The sequence below is a fragment of the Elephas maximus genome, chromosome 21 (genome assembly GCF_024166365.1).
Source record: "Elephas maximus indicus isolate mEleMax1 chromosome 21, mEleMax1 primary haplotype, whole genome shotgun sequence".
In the NCBI taxonomy this organism is placed as follows: Eukaryota; Metazoa; Chordata; class Mammalia; order Proboscidea; family Elephantidae; genus Elephas; species Elephas maximus.
In genome coordinates, this window is record NC_064839.1 from 39378713 (window position 1) to 39399404 (window position 20692).

General features: G+C 38.6%; 1 protein-coding gene across 18 annotated transcripts in view; it reads left to right on the forward strand.

The window, feature by feature from the left end:
- The window catches only part of HYDIN (HYDIN axonemal central pair apparatus protein), a 443907-nt gene that overhangs the window by 76489 nt on the left and 346726 nt on the right, over nt 1-20692 (forward strand). For all 18 annotated transcript variants that reach the window (XR_007514557.1, XR_007514558.1, XR_007514559.1 and 15 more), the window contains 2 exons: nt 9987-10111; nt 18243-18444. Coding sequence is in view for 14 of the 18 variants with exons in the window: in XM_049863606.1 (XP_049719563.1) it covers nt 9987-10111; nt 18243-18444 (327 nt within the window). In the remaining 4 variants the exon portion in view is untranslated. The remainder of the gene's footprint in view (nt 1-9986; nt 10112-18242; nt 18445-20692) is intronic.

Sequence of the window (20692 nt, forward strand, 5' to 3'; positions counted from 1 at the left end):
GAACGTATTTTTTGACCAAGAATTTTATAAGTGGTTGTATTAGTTTTCCATTGCTTTTGTTACAAATTGCCACACACTTAAAAAAAAAAAAAAAACCCAACTCATTGCAGTCAAGTCCATTCCAACTCATAGCTACCCTATAGGACAGAGTAGAACTGTCCATCGGGTTTCCAGGGTTAAAAATCTTTACAGAAGCAAACTGCCACATCTTTTTCCCACAAAGTGGCTGGTGGGTTTGAAACACTGACCTTTCAGTTAGTTGCCAACTGCTTCACCATTGCACCAGCAGGATTCCTTGCCACACGTCTAGTGGCTTAAAACAATACTAATTTATTATCTTACAGCTCAGTAGGTTGGAAGTCTCACTGGGCTAAAATCAAGGTGTTGACAGGGCTGTGTTCTTTACTGAAGGCTTGAGGGGAGACTATTTCCTTGCCTTTTCTAGAATTAGAGGCTACCTGCATTCCATGGTTCACAGTCCCCTTCTTCTGTCTTCAAAGGCAGCTACAGTGAATCAAGTCCCTCTCATATCACATCACTCTGACCTCCTATTCTCTTCCTCTGCTACTTGTAAAGACCCTTGTGATTACATTGGGTCACCCAGATAATCCAAGATAATCTCCCCATCTAGGAGGAGAATTTAAAATAATAACAACAACAGCAGAAGCAGTGACATTGAGTGCTTACTATTAACAAGCGTGGCACAAATATTTTTATATATAACTTCTCATTTAATCCTTACAGCAACTCAGGTAAATTTCCTTTTTATTACTAGGTTGGAAATTAGGAAACAGACTCAGAGAGTAACATGCCCAAGATTAAACAGCTGAAAAGCTGTGAAGGTGCAGTTGTAACCCAGGCAGTCTCAGCTCCAGAAACTCTTCTTTCATCACCAAACCATACTCCCAACATTGTACTGCCTGGATGGAGAGTGTGCTGCGAGTGTTCACCATAGCTTTTTACCTGAGCACGAATAGAGGACTGCAAGGTCCACCTTATTGTCCCTCCTTTTTCATACAGCTTGCCCACTAGGTCTTTCTGACTCTTCTCAGTGTTGTCTTGCTAGATCCTTTCTATTGTAGACCCAATGTACTTTTAGGAAAGGCATCACTGAAAATCTAGGCAAGGTCAGTACATCTGAATTCAGAGAGCAATTTTGTGTGTGTGTGTGTGTGCGCTTAGCTGAAGGCTTACATGGCAAATTAGTTTCTCATTAAACAATTAATACACATTTTGTTTTGTGACATTGATTTCCAACCCTATGACATGTCAACACTGTCCCCTTCTTGACCTCGGATTCCCCGTGATCTGCTTTCCTGTCCCTTCCTGCCTTCTTGTCCTTGCCCCTGGTTTGGTGTGCCCATTTATTCTCATTTTGTTTACTGGGCCTGTCTAATCTTTGGCTGAAGGGTAAACCTCAGGAGTGACTTCAGTATTGAGTTAAGAGTGTCGGGGGGCCATATTCTCGCGGTTTCTCCAGTCTCTGTCAGACCAGTAAGTCTGATCTTTTTTTGTGAGTTAGAGTTTGGTTCTACATTTTTCTCCCGTCAGAGCAGTCGGTGGTGGTAGCCAGGCACCATCTAGTTGTGCTGGACTCAGTCTGGTGGAGGCTGTGGTATTTTTGGTCCCTTAGTCCTTTGGACTAATCTTTCCCTTGTGTCTTTGGTTTTCTTCATTCTCCCTTGCTCCAGATGGGGTGGGACCAGTGGAGTATCTTAGATGGCCACCCACAAGCTTTTTAAGACCCCGGAGGCTACTCACCAAAGTAGGATGTAGAGCATTTGAAGAGCAATTTCTTTTAAGACTGCTTTTGTAACCGTGACAAACATCTTTTGTGCAATAATGAAAATGAAAATGGAATTTAGCATCTCCTCCTTTTCCCCTCCCATCTCTTGGAGTAGTATTAGTTATTGCAGATGGTACTGCTTGAGAAAAGAATAGAGGGATAGAGGTAAATCAGAGTCAGGGAAGTTATCTTTTGGTTTTCTTCCTGATGAATACTTAAAACAACATCCTGCACAAATGGTAATCCCTAGGATAAAGGAATTCCATTTAAACTTTTGCATGGAAGCATGAACTTTGATTCGTTGAAAGCAATGACATGTTGGCCAACATCCACTAGAATGCTGGTCAGCATTCCCTGGACTGAGAAAGGGTGGCCTTGGGGAAGTAGAAATGTGTGGTGTGAGAGCAGGCCCAGGTGATTAGCAAACTACTTTCGTTTCCATTCTAATTGCTCCCTTACCCACCTTCACTACTACGGACTCAATCATTCTTTACCCAAGGGAGAAGAGGATGAAAAAAAAGGAGAAAACATGTAGAGAGAGATGGTAGATACTTAATCAAGTTACTTTGGCTGTACAAATTGAGGAAAATATATGTGTAAGAATGACTATTGCTGCATTGCAGTGAAACTAATTGCCTCAGACCTATTCTTCGCCCTTCCCCTGATCTGCTTAGTATCACTATGAGGCTGAGTCTACCTTCCTAGGCTCCTGTGGCAGCTGACTTCTGGTGGGGATTGACCAGTTGGAGCCACTAGAAGGATATTGGAGAGTAGGAAGAAGGAATATGCGAGGGTATTTCTCCTCCTTCCTCTCTGTCTTCAGTGGAGTCCCCAGCAGCAGCTGTGTCTCCTCCATGACTCTAGCTCTGCTAGACAGGTTCCAACTCTGCCAGGTGACTCCAAACCCCAAGATCTGATAATACTTCCTCCTCTTCTTGCACCTTCAGCCCGAGGGTGGAAATGGATTATTGCTGTTATTTATCCCTGGGCTATCTCACCATTTTAAGTGGCCTTCTCATCTCTCCACTCTTCTTTGTAAGCAGTTCTCTTGATTAAATTCTCTGTGTTGTAAATATTTTTGTTTTCCTCTTTAGAGGCTGCTTGATACGTACATCTATGTTCTTTCTGTAAAATGCAAGTTTTCCTTGAAGTCTTTTTGTTCTCTTTTCTCTGAAGTTGAAGAGAGCTTCTTGAAAATAGCCTCTGGAAGAAGATTAATTTGCTTATTCTGTTTATTTATTTAGTAAAAATTGATTGAACTGTTTACAGTCACTAGAGTTATGTTGTTGTTAAGTGCCGTTGAGTTGATTTTCAACTCATAGTGACCCCGTGTGACAGAGTAGAACTGCCCCATAGGGTTTTCTTGGCTGTAATCTTCATGGAACCAGATGGCCAGGTTTTTCACACACGGAGTAGCTGGGTGGATTTGAACTGCCAATCTTTCCATCAGTAGCTGAGCGCTTCACTTTCTTAACTGTTGTACCACCAAGTAAGCAATACAAGGTTTCCATTCTTTTGGCATTTACATTCTAGCAAAGGGAGCCAGGCATTCAGCCATGCATATATCTGGAGAGATGGTGTTCCAAGTAGACAGAAGAGCAAGTACAAAGGCTTTGAGGTGGGAGTTAGCCCTGGGGTGTTTGAAAACCGTAAAGCAGGCCAGTGTGGCTGGAGAAGAGAGCGTGAGGGATATGTGAGGTTGAAAAGGTATACCTTTGAGGCTGGAAAAACAGAATTTGACTTTAATTCTAAGTGTAAGGGGAAAGCACTGGAGTGATGTGATCAGATTTAAGCGGACATACTTAATATTGGCCTTTCCCCCCTCTTGTTGCCGTAAATTCTTTTGCTATTTTAGGGACAGCCCCCACTATGTGAGTCTTGGTGGGAGGCAAGGCCCAGCTTCTCCCTATGATAGCCAGAGGTGGCAGCCATGTCTTTACCACACACCTTGTCTGCTAGCGAATAGAACTGTGACCAAGAATTGACTAATCAAATGCTCCTACTCAGGACTTTGAAACTGGAGGAGCCACACACAAAGATACAAGGGCCCTTAGGAAGTGACTCCTGGTGTTGGCTGTGGTGTTGAGCAGCAAGGTGCAGTAGCCTCAAGAGCTGGCATCCAGTGGGTAGTTCTAGTAGCAGCAGTAACCACCTGATCAACTAGCCAGTCTAGTGATATTACTTTGGCTGAGTTCCCATCTATTGGTTCTGGACCTGGTTCTCCAACTATGCCATCCATTCTATGAGCTGCCCAAAATCCTTCCAATAAATTTCTGTTTAAGTTAGCCAGAGTTGGTTTCTGTTGTTTGCAGCTGAGAATCCTGATGGGTACAACGAGAAAGGATGTGGTTGAATTTGTGGTCATGTCATATTGAATCAGAATCTGTGGGGAGATCCCCTAACAAGTATCTATTCTAAAAAGTGCACAGGTGATTCTGTTGCCCAGACAGGGTTGAGGACCACTCTTTCAGTTAATATGATTGTAAATTGACATGACAGAGCCGTGGATATAGTTTGAGAAAATTTGGAGTCAAAAGCCTGGGTTCTACTGTTTAGTGTCAATATGCAACTAGAAACAATATCTCCCAGGAAATTGTTTAAAAATAGATTTTATTTTTCCCCACTGAAATAATGATTTAGTTAATGGTTAAATTTATAAAATGGTTACCCATTGACGTCGCCATCAAGACGATTACGACTCATAGCAACCCTGTAAAACAGAGTAGAACTGTCCCATAGGGTTTCCAAGGTTGTAATCTTTACTGAAACAGACTGCCACATCTTTCTCCTGTAGAGTGGCAGGTTTGAACTGCTGACCTTTTGATTAGCAGCTGAGTGCTTAACTGCTGCACCACCAGGGCATCTTTAAAATGGTTAAGTTTATATAAGTTATTTTTTTAAACTTTCTCTACATGTCTGTTGCCTCCATTAGAATGTAAGTGTCTCAAAGGCAAGATTGCGTCTTTTCATTTGTACGTCCTCAGCATCTAGCAAAGTGTCTAGAATAAACAAGTGCTCAATAAATGTTTATAGGATAACTAACCAACAATATATCACAAAGGCAAAGGTACAACAACCATAAACCTCTACAATAACTTAAAATAAAAAAAAAATGCTCCAAGTACTATAAAATAAAAATGTTATTTACATAGATATCATAATAACTTTGACTATTAAAGTAAGATAAATTTTTGAAGGTGAAATAGAGTTAAGAAGCAATTTCAAAATCTAAAACCTCAATTTAGGATTTAGTAAGTAAGAAAGATTATCTGAATAAATACACTAAGATTATATTCAATAATTAATATAATCAATATTTAGTCTTCTGCTAAAATATTGAATCATTGGGATGGAATAGCTTTAGTACTTAAGAGCTGTTCATAGTTCTTTTTTGTCATTCATGATTTTTCACAGAACTGAATTCTCTTCCTAATCAAGTATTTGGTATTAATGAAGATGTGATATTAAAATCAAACATTTTTTTCTAGACAGAGCCAGTTTTATACCCTGGAGGAACAATACTCTTTGTCTCTTTGTAAGAGCAGTTTCTGGTACTTGATATTTTCTAGTCTGTTCAGCCTGTCTGCCTTTAGTAAAATGAAGTACAAAATCAAATTATAGAACAGTGTTTAAGCTCCAGAACTTAACACACTCTATCCAATTAAGTCTGATTTATTGAGAAAGCTCAGGCAACCCTAAGGGGTAATGGCTATCCCAGGTGTTTTTCCAACTACTGAAGAGGTTTAGTGTAATCTAAACCCAACAATTCACACAAATGCAAAGTATCTATTACCACTTTATGGAATTTGGATCGCAGGCAGTCCTAGAGGTAGGAAAGTGGTGTCACCTTCTCCGTAGAAAATTAGCTTAGTTTCTGTGGTATGATAACATCCAATTCAATGCAAAACTGTTCTTTTTCTACCAAGAGATGTTTGAAAAGAAAATGAAAGCACAGTGCAGGAAGAAAAATATTAAGAAGTAGGGAGGTGAGGATAGAAGAAAATATTACAATGTTATTCCCAAAGCCAGGAAATGAGGCTGTTTCTCAACTCTTTAGATTTACTGAGGCCGTAAGGAAGGAAAGAACTTTAAGACTGTGAGACTCACCTTCATCCTCCATGAAGTGGAGATTCTTGAGATACTTTACAGTTTGCTCCTTTTCTGTTTCACCTGTTGTTGTTACCTGCTGTTGAATTAGCCCCTGACTCATGGCAACCCCATGTACAAAAGGATTGCTTTGTTGTGATCCACGGGGTTTTCACTGGCTGATTTTTGGAAGCAGATCGCCAGGCCTTTCTTCTAGTTCATCTTAGTATGGACGCTCCTGTGAAACCTGTTCAGCCTCACAGTAACTTGCAAGCCTCCACTGCAGACAGGTGGTGGCTGTGCTTGAGGTGCACTGGCCAGGAATTGAACCTGGGGTCTCTTGCATGGAAGGCAAGAATTCTACCACTGCACCACTATTGCCCGCTCTTTCACCTAGATGTTATAAAGATTAATTAGTGATTACAGATATTTTAAATCTTCCTTTAAGAACTGATTTTAATTCAGTTCAACAACCTCTTCTCAGTGGCTCCTGTAACAGCCTGTACTTGGGGTTATGTGCAAAGACACAAAGTTGAATTTAACCATATGGCTTCCATGTTCAGAGCAGGCAGAAGGAACATAAACTTGAAGGCAAGCTTCTATCCCAGCTCCACCATTACCTAGCTGGGTAACTAGGTAATGTCTTATTCTTTTGGAGCATGTTTTCTCATGTCTTAAATGCAAATAACAATACAGTCACATGCCACGTAACATCTGTGGTCCCATACCAGAGTAAATAAATCAAAAACCAAACCTGTTACTGTTGAGTTGATTTCAACTCATAGGACCCTGTAGGACAGAGCAGAACTCCATAGAGTTTCCAAGGAGTGGCTGGTGAATTCAAACTGCCTACCTTTTTTTTTTTTTTTTTTTTGTACCTTTTGGTTAGCAGCCAAGCTCTTAACCAGTATGCCCCAGAGTAAATAGAGGTAGTCAAACATGTAAAAGCCTGAGAAGTCAGAATGACAGATGGAGATTCATGATTTTTTTTTTCCAGATATGCACTTTCAAATGCTGCTGAAAGGTCAAGCAATATGAAAAACAAAAAATCTGTTACATTTTCTGACATAGTGTCCATGCATATCTTGGCACCTGCTATGTTCTAGTCTCTCCTTTATAGTGTAAATTACCCCTGAGAAGATAAGACAAGTTGGGTTTAGAGTATAGTTTAAGAAACTAGCCTAAGGCTGGAGGAATTGCTTCTGTTTCACCATAACTAGAGGACATTTATGCAATTGTAGGTTTCTTGGCTTCTGTTTACTCTGAGAAGTGGAGGAGAGTTGAAAATGGAACATTTGAGGAGACTAGAGGTTTGAAATTTCCATTGAGAAATTTGCAGCAGCAAGAGGCAAAGGAGAAGTATTGGTTTGGAAGTGAAACATGAGGTTACCAAACAACACGAAGGTGGAAAATCAGGGAATGCTATTGCTCATGAGTTAGGCATGTTTGCATAATGTCTGAGTCATGTAACGTCTTATTGCACAGAATGTATCATAGACGTTAAGAGATACATGACTGTACCTACTTTCTCACGGTTTCGAGGAGTAAAGGAATTAACATATGGAAAGTGCCCAGTGTAGCATCTCGTGTAAAACATGCTCAAGAAATGTTTCCTTTCCCTTTCCTTTCCTATCAAGAGTCATGAAAACTAACTATAGTATAAGGTAAACTGAAGTAAGGATGAAAAAGAAAATTATAGCCTCTGAGAAGACTGTGACATTTACAAGAGGGGGAATCAGGGACGATTCTGTTAAAATAGGTGACATTGGGCCTGGGCTGTGATAGGTGACTTTGGAAGGAGTACAGCGTGTGAAAATGGTGAGTTCAAGGTGATCCTAACAATTCTGGAACACATAGGAGGGCACAATCTGGTTGGAAGGGAGAAGGGCAGTGCAGAGGGAGAATGTGGGTGAAGGGACTAAAGTTCTCCCATTCTGTCCCCCCCAGCACTGACTCAGAATGTGACCACTGAAGGTGGTTGAATGAAAGGTTAATGTGATTTGACCTGTGTGTGTGTTTTACAATAGCTCAAGAGCAGTATGAAGTATTGAGGGGAGAATGAAAAAAACTTGAACTCATCTAAGCACCCAACCTCATCCTCAGGCACGTCCTCTAGGATCTAGGGGCTACCATTGAGGGAGAGAACAACAGCAATAACGTAATAATAAACACTGTATAACTCTTCCAGTGGAAACCCTGGTGGCATAGTGGTTAAGTGCTGTGGCTGCTAACCAAGAGGTCAGCAGTTCAAATCCACCAGGGGCTCCTTAGAAACTCTATGGGAGAGCTCTACTCTGTCCCATAGGGTTGCTATGAGTCGGAATCGACTTGACGGCAGTGGGTTTTGGTTTTGTTGGTAACCCTTCCAGTGTGCCACGCATTAGTCTAAGCACTTTACCTACATCGCCTTCTTTAATTCTCACTACAACCTTATGAAGCAGGTGCTGTCCTTACCCTAATTTTACTGATGAGGAAATTGCGAGGTTAATAACTTGTCCAAGGTCATGTCAGAGTGGGTTTTGAACTCAATCAGTTGTCTCCAGAGTCTGGCCTAGAAAGCAGTACTTCATAGCGACTCTACAGCAGTGCCTGGGGGTTCACTCATATGGGACGGGACAGAAAAAGAACGTAAGAAATAAAGAAGTGAAAGGAGAGGGAGATTAAAGTAGAGAGCACCAGAGAGAAAATAAACAATTGCCCCACTAGAGGTATCGCAGTAATAATCTCAGGTACCACCTAGTGCTACCCTTGCCATAAGCTCCTTACCTTTATAGCAGAAAGCTTAGGTTTTCTGAATTTAGCTTCATTATCTAAGGAATGATTTAAGGAATAAAAAACCTAAAAACTGTTGTGATATATATAATCAGAAACAGCCTACCAGATAGACTGTGCAATACATTGCTTTGAAAAACTAGCAATTTAAAGAAGTGAAATGGGCCTTGAAAATAATTGGGCTGGGTTTCCTATTTAGAAGGAAGAACTCTGTAAGTTATTTAAGATCATTTATGATCAGATCCAGCTTCTCTTTTACTACTCCCTTCCAGGCAATTAAACTAAAATATTCCTGTTCCCAAATCCTGCCCTTCCTCCTCACCGTGTCCACATCCCCGAATTCTATTTTCAAGACACAGAACTTATCACCAGTTTGCTTTTCCAAATGCACTCTCCACCCTTCTCCAGCCTGTTGCCGAGGAGGCTGATCTGTATGGCCCAGGTCAACAGGCTTTCCTGTCTTCTGGATTCTGGTTGGATTCAGCCAGTGGGTACCCTGGCAGGCAATCTGAGGGAAGGGGGAATTCCAGAGCAGAATACCATTTTCCCTGGTCCCTTCACTGTGAGGCCACCCGGGCTGGTTTTCTTCCTTGACCAAAGCCCCTTGCTCCTCATAAAGCAGACTTGTCTCAGGACTCTCCCATTCTGAGTTTCAAATCCATCCCTTCCCAGTGGTTCTTTGGGCCTAGAGGTGGTAACAGTTGCACCGTTACTAACCCTGGACTATTGCATCATCCCTTGTAGTTCCTGTATGCCCCTCTACCCCTTTTAAATAGACCCCTTGTTAAACAACTTTGAATCATTCTAATATGCATGTGCCACCTCTTTCCTTTTGAGACTTTGATATTTTTTTTTCTTTATGAATCTTTCTCTTCTCTGAACTCTTACAAAACTTGATATAATTCCTTTTGAAGGTACTGTTCTTTTGCCCTTTAATGACAATATTTGCATACATGTTTTATGTCTGCCTTTTAGTGGAATCTCAGTATCTTGAGGACAAAGGCTGGATTGTATTCATTTGCCATCATCCTAACAGAGATCTGGCCCCAGCAGGAACATTCAGAAATCTGGAATGAATGGCCGAATGGCAAGGACACCAACAAGAATATTACTTATTGCATCATTTAATTTTCCCTTACGCTTGCTGACCTGTTGCTGTTACTTTATCATTAAAGCTGAAGTTCTTTTACTTTAGGGAGGAAAGTATACTTCACTTCTGGACCACGAAACTACAGTTTTGGGTCTGACCTGTCAGTTGCACTAGAACTCTCATCTCCTCTCTGCTCCCCTGCACACTACTCAAGAATGTATCATTATAGATGTGTCTCTATGTGTGCTGCAGGCCTTTCTCTGTAGAGCCATCCGTTGGAACACTTAACGTGGGAGATACCATGCAACTGGAAGTGGAGTTTGAGCCACAGACTGTGGGCAATCACAGTGAAAGACTTATCGTGTATTACGACACAGGTATGCATTATTCTCTGTTAAAAGTTCTGTATGTTAAGAGAGGTCAGAAGGGAAACATGAAGTAAAGTAGGAAATAGTTATTTTGACTGCGTTAGAGTAAGCTAAGAACCACAAAGTAAAGAACAAAAGAATAAATGCCTCCTATTTCTCATAGAAATGATGTTGAGCCAGATATCAATCTGACCTAGTTTCTCCAGGTCTTGAAAGACTAGGGAATACAGAGTTCAGGAAGGAACCTATACCCAGAAGTCCCACTGGTAGCTTGAGGTAACGCATGTGTAAATGGAAACTTGAGGGTAACTTAATAACCCATGGGCCTTCCATTTGATTTATAGCTTCAATCATCTACCATTATCAAATGTAACCCCCAGTTCAGAATGTCCTGTGTGTGCCTACTAGTCTGTGTACGATCCGGTTACTTTAATCCTTAGAACATGCAAATAGCTTACCTGATAAGTGTAAGACTGTGTATATTGCCACTAACATATTCTTAAGAGCCACATACTGCGTAGTCATGAAAATTATACATTGTTTTTGCAAATATTTAATTTGTAGTCATGTAGGCTACATGTACATTATTCAAGTCTCCAAAGTTGGTTTTCAAATTAATATTTTACCACTGCCATTTATTATTTCATGATTTTTCTCATTTCGTTCTTATTTCCTTTTTACCCATTCATCATGACTGACCCAAATTCTCTGCATTAGAAGGATATGGTAAGAGAAGAGCCAGGAAAAGAGCAGCAAAGGATATCCAGGTCACAGTTCAGAGTCACTGGCTTTTCAAGCCCATGCCTTGAGACCTCTGGTCAAGTGGTCCTGTCTTCCAACATAACAACAACCCATAACGAGTGGCACAAATCTATATGTCTTATTCCTACTGTTAGACATAACTCACTGACTGTTGCAAGAGAAACCTCACTTGAACTAGATTAAGCAAAAAGGGGAACTTTTTTGCCCATGTAGCCAAACTCTATTATTCATTTACTTTATTATTACTCTACGATGTATTCCCACGTGTTTTTATATGTTGAATTTTCATTAACACTTGATTCAAAATATTTTAGAATTTCCTTTTTTTTTTCTTCTTTGACCCGTGTTTAACAGTGTGTTACTTACTATTCAAACATTTGGGAATGTTCTAGTTATCTTTTTGTTATTGGCTCCTGGTTTAATTTTACGAGTGACAGAAAACAAATCCTCTATGATTTGTGGCTTCGATATTAGTTGAAACTTACTTTATACCCCAGAGTATGTTCCAGTTTGGTAAGTACACCCTGAAAAGGGTACAAGTTCCATGAATATCAGTTAAGTCAAATTTGTTAATAATCGTATTGTTCAATCTATATATCTACTAATTTTTTGTCTCCTCGTTTTAGAATTTGTTAGGAGATGATACTAAAATGTACAATTATGATTGTGATTTGGTGTTTCTCTTTATGGTGCTATTCTATTTTTGTTTTATATATATTGAGGCTATGATATTTGCATATACACTTGGGATTATTATAACTTCCTGTTGAAGTAACCATTTTATCATTATGAACTGTGCCTTTTTATGTCTAGTAAGATTTCTGACATTAAAGTCTACTTGATCTGACATTTGTATAGTATGGTAACTTTCTTTTGATTAATATGTACAGAGTATATTCCATCTATTCCTTTACTTTCAACTTTCTGTGACCTCACGTTAGAAGTGGGACATTTGTGTGTCACTTTGTTGTTGTTTTTTTAAATCCAGTCTCAAAATCTTTGTCTTTCGGTTTTACCATTCAGTCCTTTTATATTGAATGCTATTACTGGTATATTTGGGTTTGAATCTTTTGTCTGACTGTCAAATAATTAGTTACTCTTATGGAAAAATTATTAGCTCAGTTGTGGCAAAAAATTTGTATTATTAGTGTTAATAGTAGATGCAATTGAAAAAAAAATGAGGCTTTGTAAACTCAGTGATATACTTCTTTTATCTAGATTTCTATATCTAGATAATGTGAGTTGTCATTTTTGTTTATGTCAGTTTCCTAAACTAAGTATTGAAAGAATATGTGGCCTTAGAATTACCTTTGAATCACTATAAAAAAAATAAGCATAATTAATTGTTTGTAAATATGTTAAATTATCTTTAAAATATTGTTTATTTCATCTTTATCTCATGTTTTTAATATTTTAGGTATATTTTAATTTAACATTAGTACTCTTGTAAATATGAATAATTTACAAATAAACAAGTTATATATATTTTTGGGTATAGTGTCACAAATTTTATTTGATTCAAAAAACTTTTGAGACCAGCTGGCTTAGATTGTTTATGGACTGATGAAATTAAAACTTGAGGGAAGCTTTCAGTAATCATCTAAGCCAGTCATTAGATTTTACAGATGAAAAACTGAAGCCCTAAGATATAAAGTAGTTTCTCCAAGGTCACATAACTAGTCAAAAGCACAATTAGAACCCAGACTCAGACTTAACTGCTGCATAATACCTTTTCCACCATAATGGATTGTCTTCCTCATCTTTCATATTACCACATAAGCATTTTTACTCCTTTTATCTGTTGACTTTGAAAACGATGTTGCATTCTCCCAATGGCGCTCACTCTGGATTTTACTTTTATGTAAGTATATGAAATGACACTCATCCTTTCCTGTGGGAAAGGAAAGGTAGATCAAACCATAGTGTATATTTGTGTATTAAAATTGAATTCATGCATGGAAAGTTAGTTTCCACACCCTGAGGTTCTAGCAGCAAGCTTGGTGCATAAATGAAGTTGTTTTCTGAAGACTGCAGACAGAGGTAAGATGTAGCTTTTGCCTTATATAAAATGAACTGCTGGTAAGAATATGCTTTCATCTTTATTGTGGGTTATCAATGACCAGATCCTGTAACCTTCCATTAGCGGAAAACAGTACTGACTGCCTAACAATTAATTACGGAGCTTTTTCCAAGCAGCCGTGATCACTGGCTTCTTATCTCACTAAATAAGCATCTGATTGAACTTGCTGCAGCTGTTTGAAGTATGCATTGCTTTGAGGAGAGAGATTTTAACATAGGCTGTTGATGAAAGTCTTTTCTTCAAACTTCCCCAAAACAGCGTTTCAGAAGGAGAAGCATTGATAACCCTCAGCAGGAAGTGCTAAATCACATTTCTAACAGTTATTTTTGTGTTCTGCAGTCTTTGGTCCTCCACTGGATATATTCTTAATTAAATGCAGCTTGAAAAGAAAAAAAAAAAGCATTGCTGTCAAGGCAATTCCGACTCATAGTGACCATATAGGACAGAGTAGAACTGCCCCATAGGATTTCTAGGGAACGGCTGGTGGATTCAAACTGCCGAGCTTTTGATTAAGACCTATGGCTGCTAACAGCTGTTAAACCACTGCGCCACCAGGGATCCACGAAATGCAGCTAGGAGGAGACATTGTGTTTTTCTGACATCCCATTTTGAACCAGTGTTCTAACAATTAAAGAGGTCAAGTGTAAAATAAATAAATAAATAAATAAATAAAAACAATAGCAGTATCTAATATTTTACTAACATCTTCTGGAACCAGAATTTTCTCTCCTTCCCTCCCCTGTCTCCCTGTGGGTTTCCTTGTGTAGTGAAATCAAGTTTGTTTAGGCAATTAAAAGAACTCGAATAACTCGATACGTTTTATGAACTAATCTCTCCAGAAGCGATTAAGAACACAACTGTAAAGCTACATTCTTAACAACAAAACAAAAACAGCAACCATTAAACTTGTTCTGTCATTTCAATAAAGCAGAAAAGTATCGAAATGATTATTTAGCTATTAAGAGACAAACAAATGGTTAATTGCTTAAATTTTCACTTTTCAACGAGATATTGAGAAACTTTATATAATCTAAGATTTCAAGGGGCTGTTAGTATTCAGAACAGGCTTTAAAAAAAACTATCTTTCTGAGACTTTTAGTATTTGAAAGAGCACTAGAAGTCGAAGCACAGCAGAGTTTTCTTTCATGCCTAGTGAGGTTGCTGTCACCTTAGTGGTGACATTAACCACTAGTATAATCAGGAAATAGAGCTGATGTACTTAGTCAGCGTTTTTAAAAGGATTATGTCCCATACCAAACAGGAGGGAATTCAGGAGTCAGAAGTTGGCAAGTAGGCTCTTTCCCTAAGGGTGTGATGCACTACTACTAAAGATATTAGCCATAATATTAGTACTTCAGAGGACAGCTTTACAGTCATTTATATATTTGACCCTAGTAAATTTTCTACAACTCTCAAGGAATTCATTTTTTTTCTCCTAAAGGCCAATAAAGGAATACCCAAGTTAAATATAGCTAATTTGGTATGATACATTTTTCAGTTGAAACTATTAGGTAATACCTATCTGAGCATACCTATACAAGCTTAGCATGAACTTTGTTTCAACTGTGTGATTATTACAAACATGTGACATTATAATTAGATAATCTTACAAAACATTCTTATTGTAAAAAATATAAATTTAAAAAATTATGATAAGTATATATTTAATAAAAAAATTGCCATTTCAACACTTTGAATATATTCACTTCAGTGACATTAATTACATTCATGTGCCACCGGTGGTGAAGTGCTCAGCTGCTAACCGAAAGCAGTTTGAACCTAGCAGCTGCTCCGTGGAAGAAAGATGTGTGTGGCAGTCTGCTTTCCTAAAGGGTACAGCTTTGGAAACCCTGTAGGGCTGTTCTACTCTGTCCTGTAGGGTTGCTATGAGTTGGAATTGACTCGATGGCAACGGGTTTTTTGGTTTTAATTACATTCATCATGTTGTACAACCATTGCCACTGTCCGTTTCCAAGTTTTTCCATCGTTCTTAACAGAAGCTCAGAGCTTTAAAGGCAACAGAATCATTCCTTGACATAATTTTTTTTTTCTTGTTTTTCGCATTTTGTAGTTTGGGAAAGAGAATTACAGAAATTATGACTCACAGATTGTTAGGGATTGTTTAGAGAAATGGAATTATGAGGCTTCTGTAAATTACATAGCAAGTAAAGACTCTCAAATCATTCCATACACCCCATGTGTGGTCAGAGTGGAACTGTGCTCCATAGGTTTTTCAATGGATGATATTTTGGAAGTAGTTTGTCAAGCCGTTCTTCCATGGTGCCTCTGGGTAGACTTGAGCTGCCAAACTTTTGTAGCGTCTAGCACATTAATCATTTGCAATACCCGGGGACTCCCTCAAATCATTAGGTGTTAGTATCTAAAGGGACATTAGAACCCATTGCCATCGAGCCAATTCCGACTCATAGTGACCTTATAGGACAGAATAGAACTGCCCCATAGGGTTTCCAAGGAGTGCCCAGTAGATTCAAACTGTCATCCTTTTGGTTAGCAGCTCTAGCTCTTAACCGCTATGCAATCAGGGTTTCCAAAGGGACATTGGAGGATATCTATTTAACTTCCTTCATTTTAGAGGTAAGTAAACTGAGGTTCAGAGACATTAAACGGCTTTACACCTAAGTGATAGAGCCAGGGTTTGAACCTGGGCCTTTGGGACCCTCTGAGGCCAGAATACTTTCCACAATCCCACAGTACCTTCTGTGCAGATTAAGAATTCTGATTTTGGCATTGCCGCTGGTGTGCTGGCTAACCTCAGTCAAGTTGCTTAATTTTAGATTCCTGAACTCTTCAAAGAAAGAGATGTCAAAGAAGTTTGGTTCAGCAATTCACTGGAGTGGTAAATTTGACCTGCTGTGACCAAAAGATGAGAAACTCACGTTCCATCAACTTGTTAGTTCCCTAGAGAATCTATGGTACCACTCATATATTTTATTTAGTGTCTTCCTCTATAGTCTGAAAGTACTGAGACCACAGTATATATATAAAATTAGTTTTGTTCGCATTTGTTTTTGCTTGACTAATAGTGGCAAAACTGGCAAGAGGTAATGAAACCTTCTACAAAATTTACCTTAACTGGGACATAATAAATAACTGTGGCTAACCCCATTTACAATGATTGCAGCACTCAACCCCAGAAACTGAGAAGGGGACAGACACTCCAAGGAGACAGAAAACACTAATGCTGAGCACAGCATCCTTACCCATTCCTGTAAGCATAGCACCCCTTTCATCCATTCTTCTAAGTAGCTAGGATGGGGGGACCCTTTTTAAGGTTGTCTTCATGACATACTGAAAAAAAAAAAAGCGTGTAAAAACACTAGGCAACTACTTCAACAGCTGTGATGGCAAAAGAAGAGTTATTGCTTCCTTCACTTTGTGCATCAGGAGGTTTTGGGAAAATAGAAATAAAAAAACTAATATTAGCTAGTTCTTGAAAGGACAGGTCTAGTGGCTCTGTTGCTGTATTTCTGGGATGGACGAGTTTGCAGTGAGCTCTCATAGAGATGACACTAGTCTCTCTGACCCCTATATCTATATGAAATTAACCCTTAGATCTTTTTCCTTGGTTATTTTTTTAATAATATTTTATTGTGTTTTCGGTGAAGGTTTACACAGAAGTTTAAGTTCCCATTCAACATTTTCTACACAAGTCGTTCATTGACATTGGTCACATTCTTCACAATGTGTGAATATGCTCATTAGTTCCATCTGATTGTTCCATTTCCATTAATCTAGTTCCCTGCCCCTTATATTCTTATCTTTATTTTAAGGGAATTGTTGACTGTTTGGGAGCCTTGGTGATGCAGTGGCTAAAGCACTCTACTGCTAGTGGAAAAGTCAGTGGTTTGAACCCACCAGTTGCTCTGTGAGAGAAAGATGTGGCACTCTGCTTCCATAAAGATTTACAGGCTTGGAAACACTGTGGGGCAGTTCTACTCTGTCCTACAAGGTTGTGAGTTGGAATCGACGTGGTTTTTGTTTTGGTTTTGGGTTGACCATTTGGCCTTATAGAGGTGATTTTTTTTTTTTTTTTTTTTGAAGAAGTGCAGTACTTATGGATGTCCTTGGTTAATTTTTTAAACAATGAAATATTTCAAATAACCACAAAATCACAGAGAATAATAAATAGCCTTTATGTTTAAAGGAAACCCAGGTGGCATAGTGGTTAAGTGCTATGGTTGCTAACCAAAAGGTCAGCAGTTCGAATCCACCGGACACTCCTTGGAAACTCTATGGGGCAGCTCTACTCTGTTCTATAGGGTCGCTATGAGTCGGAATTGACTCGACGGCAACGGGTTTGGGTTTTTTTGGTTTTGTTTTATGTTTACCACATCTCAACATTTTGCCATACACTTTTCCTTCAGCTGTTTTATTGTTTAGGTAATTAAACTGTTTATAGATTTGAAACCACCTTGTTAATCTTTCCAAATCCATTTCCCATGTTTTGTTCCTCAGAAGTGAATTGGGTATGGTTTTATACTATTTTTACATATTTACTTATCCATAAAAAAAATAGTATTGTCTCAAGTGGTTTTAAATTTCACATATATGGTGTCATGTTATACATACCATTTTCCAACTTCCTTTTTTTATTCAGTGTTGTATTTTAGAATTTAAGCATGTAGCTGCACATAGCTCTAATTCATTATAACTAATGCATCACATTCCAGTGTGTAAAAATACTACAATTTTTCTGTTCTCCTGTTGAATACTTAGGCTGGTCCTAGTTTTTCGCTATTATCAGTAGTGCTGTAATGAGCATCTTTGTACATGTCTTCTTGTATAAATATGTGAGACTTGCCTTTAGGATAAATACCTAGAAGTGCAATTTGCTGGGTAGTAGGAAAAATATGTCTTGAGATTGGTTGTTGTTGTTTTGTTAGCTGTCACCAAGTTGATCCCGACTCATGGCGACCCCATGTGTGCAGAGTAGAACTGCTCCATAGGGTTTTCAAGGCTGTGACTTTTTGAAAGCAGATCTCCAGGCCATCTTCTCAGGTGCCTCTGGGTGGGTTGGAACTGCCAACCTTTCAGCTAGTAAGTGAGTGCTTAACAGTTGAGATTTACTGGCTACTAAGTAGGTTTGATTCTCTGTAACTGCTCCAAGCATAATATTCAAGTTTTCTAATGATGTCTGATCCCTGGATTGATGGGGGGAAAAAAAGATAAAATGCCTAATGCTTGTGTTATATTCCTAACTTCAGCTTGAGGAGGAAAAAAAGCCTAGAAATGTAATTCTAGAATAAATCTTAAAATGTGTATTTTGTTAATTCCTAGGTGAAAAAGTCTTTGTATCTCTGTATGGAGCTGCCATCGACATGAATATACGGCTAGACAAAAATTCCTTGTTCATCGAGAAAACCTACATATCTTTGGCCAGTCAGCGAACTGTAACCATTCACAACCGCAGTAACATCATCGCCCATTTCCAGTGGAAGATATTTGCTAACAAGGATGAGGAGGATAGAGAAAAGAATAGGTTTGTAAGAAAAATCACCTAGATGCTGTGACATTAGGGAATATAAAGCTCAATTATTATGAAAAGCCAGTGGCTTTTTTAATATGTTTCCAAGCAACTCAAACAATGTCACATTTTCATAACTGGGTTCCAGTCAGTGCTTGATGCTCCCTTGGAGCTGTTCTTCTAACATCTCTGAGCTGAGCTATGTGGAACCATCTTCAGCTAACCTTAACCTTGCCATAACTTACCACTAGCTAAACTCCTAGACTTTGAAGACCAGATATGTTCTGCTTCATTATTCTTTCAAACTAATCTACATGTCTGCATTTCCTTCCAGAATCTTAACCTTGTTGATCAGGTTTAATAAGGAGTTTTTAAAAATAATGTCTTTTGGATCGGGACCAACGTGGAGTTTGTTTTTCCATAAAAAGATATTTCCAGAAAATATGAAGAATGAGGAAAAAGAAAGGCTTAGATATAACGGCTTTTATATTCTCAGTTTTAGTAGCAATGCTCCGTCCCTGCACACCGCCTAATTTAATAACGATTTCTTTTTGGTATCTTTAATCTCCTGCTTTTTGAAGCAATACTTCAGGCAGTGGAGAAAATTAATAAAATGTAAAATCAAAATGTTTTTAACTAATCTCATCACTGTTAAATTTTGAATATTTCTTTTTACTGAATCCATCCTTGCCTCCAATTTCATTTTTATCTCCTTCCAACCTTGAATTAGCACTTTTGCTGCTTTCATTGAAATTTCTTTCAGGTTTTTCCCCCTTTCCATTTTCATTAAAGATTAGCACTGCGAAGCTTCAAAGCTTTGTTTAAAATCAAGATAGTAAGTGATAAAAATAATAGCTCATAGATCCATGGAATCCAGGCAGACATCTCTCAGGGTGCTGCCCTAATTGAATTAGAGGGAACTGTGACAATGACAGGAGACAGTGGACCAAGAAGCCTTCTCATTCAGACAATGAGCATTAATCACCGGATTGCCACTGTGCCATCTTTAAAAAGTGGGAAAAGAAAAGCCTTTCCTGCCTAAAAACTTTATTTTGCCCTATGGTATTGAAATACCAGTGGTTTAAAAAGAGGAGACAGCTCATCCACTGCTTGATTTGTCCCATTTCCGGAGCTAACTTGTGCTTATCAGCCATCAGCATGGCCCAGGCATGTTTAAAAATAGTGTGGGAGCAGGTACAAAGAAAGAAAGAGGAACAGCAGTAAAAGTGGTGTTTTGATATCATACCTGCCCTGTGGGCGTAATGTTTTGGGGAGAACAGTACACATTTGATAAGAGGGAACCATGGGAAATTCCGTACTGCTTCAATCTGAAAACTGATTAACGTTTCATTTAGAAAAATAACTTGTATTCTTTTTACAAATTTTATGTATTATTTTGACTATCCATTGACTATGTTTTATTTGCTATTAACACGTAGTCAATGAATGTTGTTGCTGTTGTTGTTAGGTACTATCAAGACAGCTCCAGACTCATAGTAACCCTATGTACAACAGAATGAAACAATGCCCAGTCCTGTGCCATCCTCACAATCCTTGCTATGTTTGAGCCCATTGTTGTAGTCACTGTGTCAGTCTGTCTCATTGAGGGTCTTCCTCTTATTCTCTGGCCCTCTACCAAGCATGCTGTTCTTCTTCAGGGACTGATCCCTTCTGATAACATGTCCAAAGTACGTGAGACAAAGTCTGCCGTCCTTGCTTCTAAGGAGCATTCTGGCTTCTTAGAATTTAGAAAACAAAGACAAGTACAAAGATAAAGATATAGATATATTATAATCTTACAACCTAGAGAAAACTACTCTTAAGATTTTGGTATATCTGTATCTGTTCTTTTTCCCATTGGTTTTTTTCTGCCTTTATTACAAAATTGGGATTACTCTATACATTCCATTTTGTAATTTGCTTTCTCACTTGAAAATATTTAAGACATCTGAAAATGCTGTTAAACATTCTTCTCTAATACCATTTTAGTAGCTGCCTAGCAGTCTATTGATACAGATGCATCACAGGAGGTGTGTAACATATTGGCTAACACCAGAGGATTCAGATTACCAAAAAAAAAAAAAATCATAATTTGAAGTCTTAAGTTCCATCTAAGGAGCCCTGGTGGCACAATGGTTAAGCGCCCAACTGCTAACTGAAAGGTCAGCAGTTTGAACCCATCAGCTGCACTCTGTGATAGAAAAGACCTGGCGATCTGCTCCTGTAAAGACTATAACCTAGGAAACCCCACGAAACAGTTCTG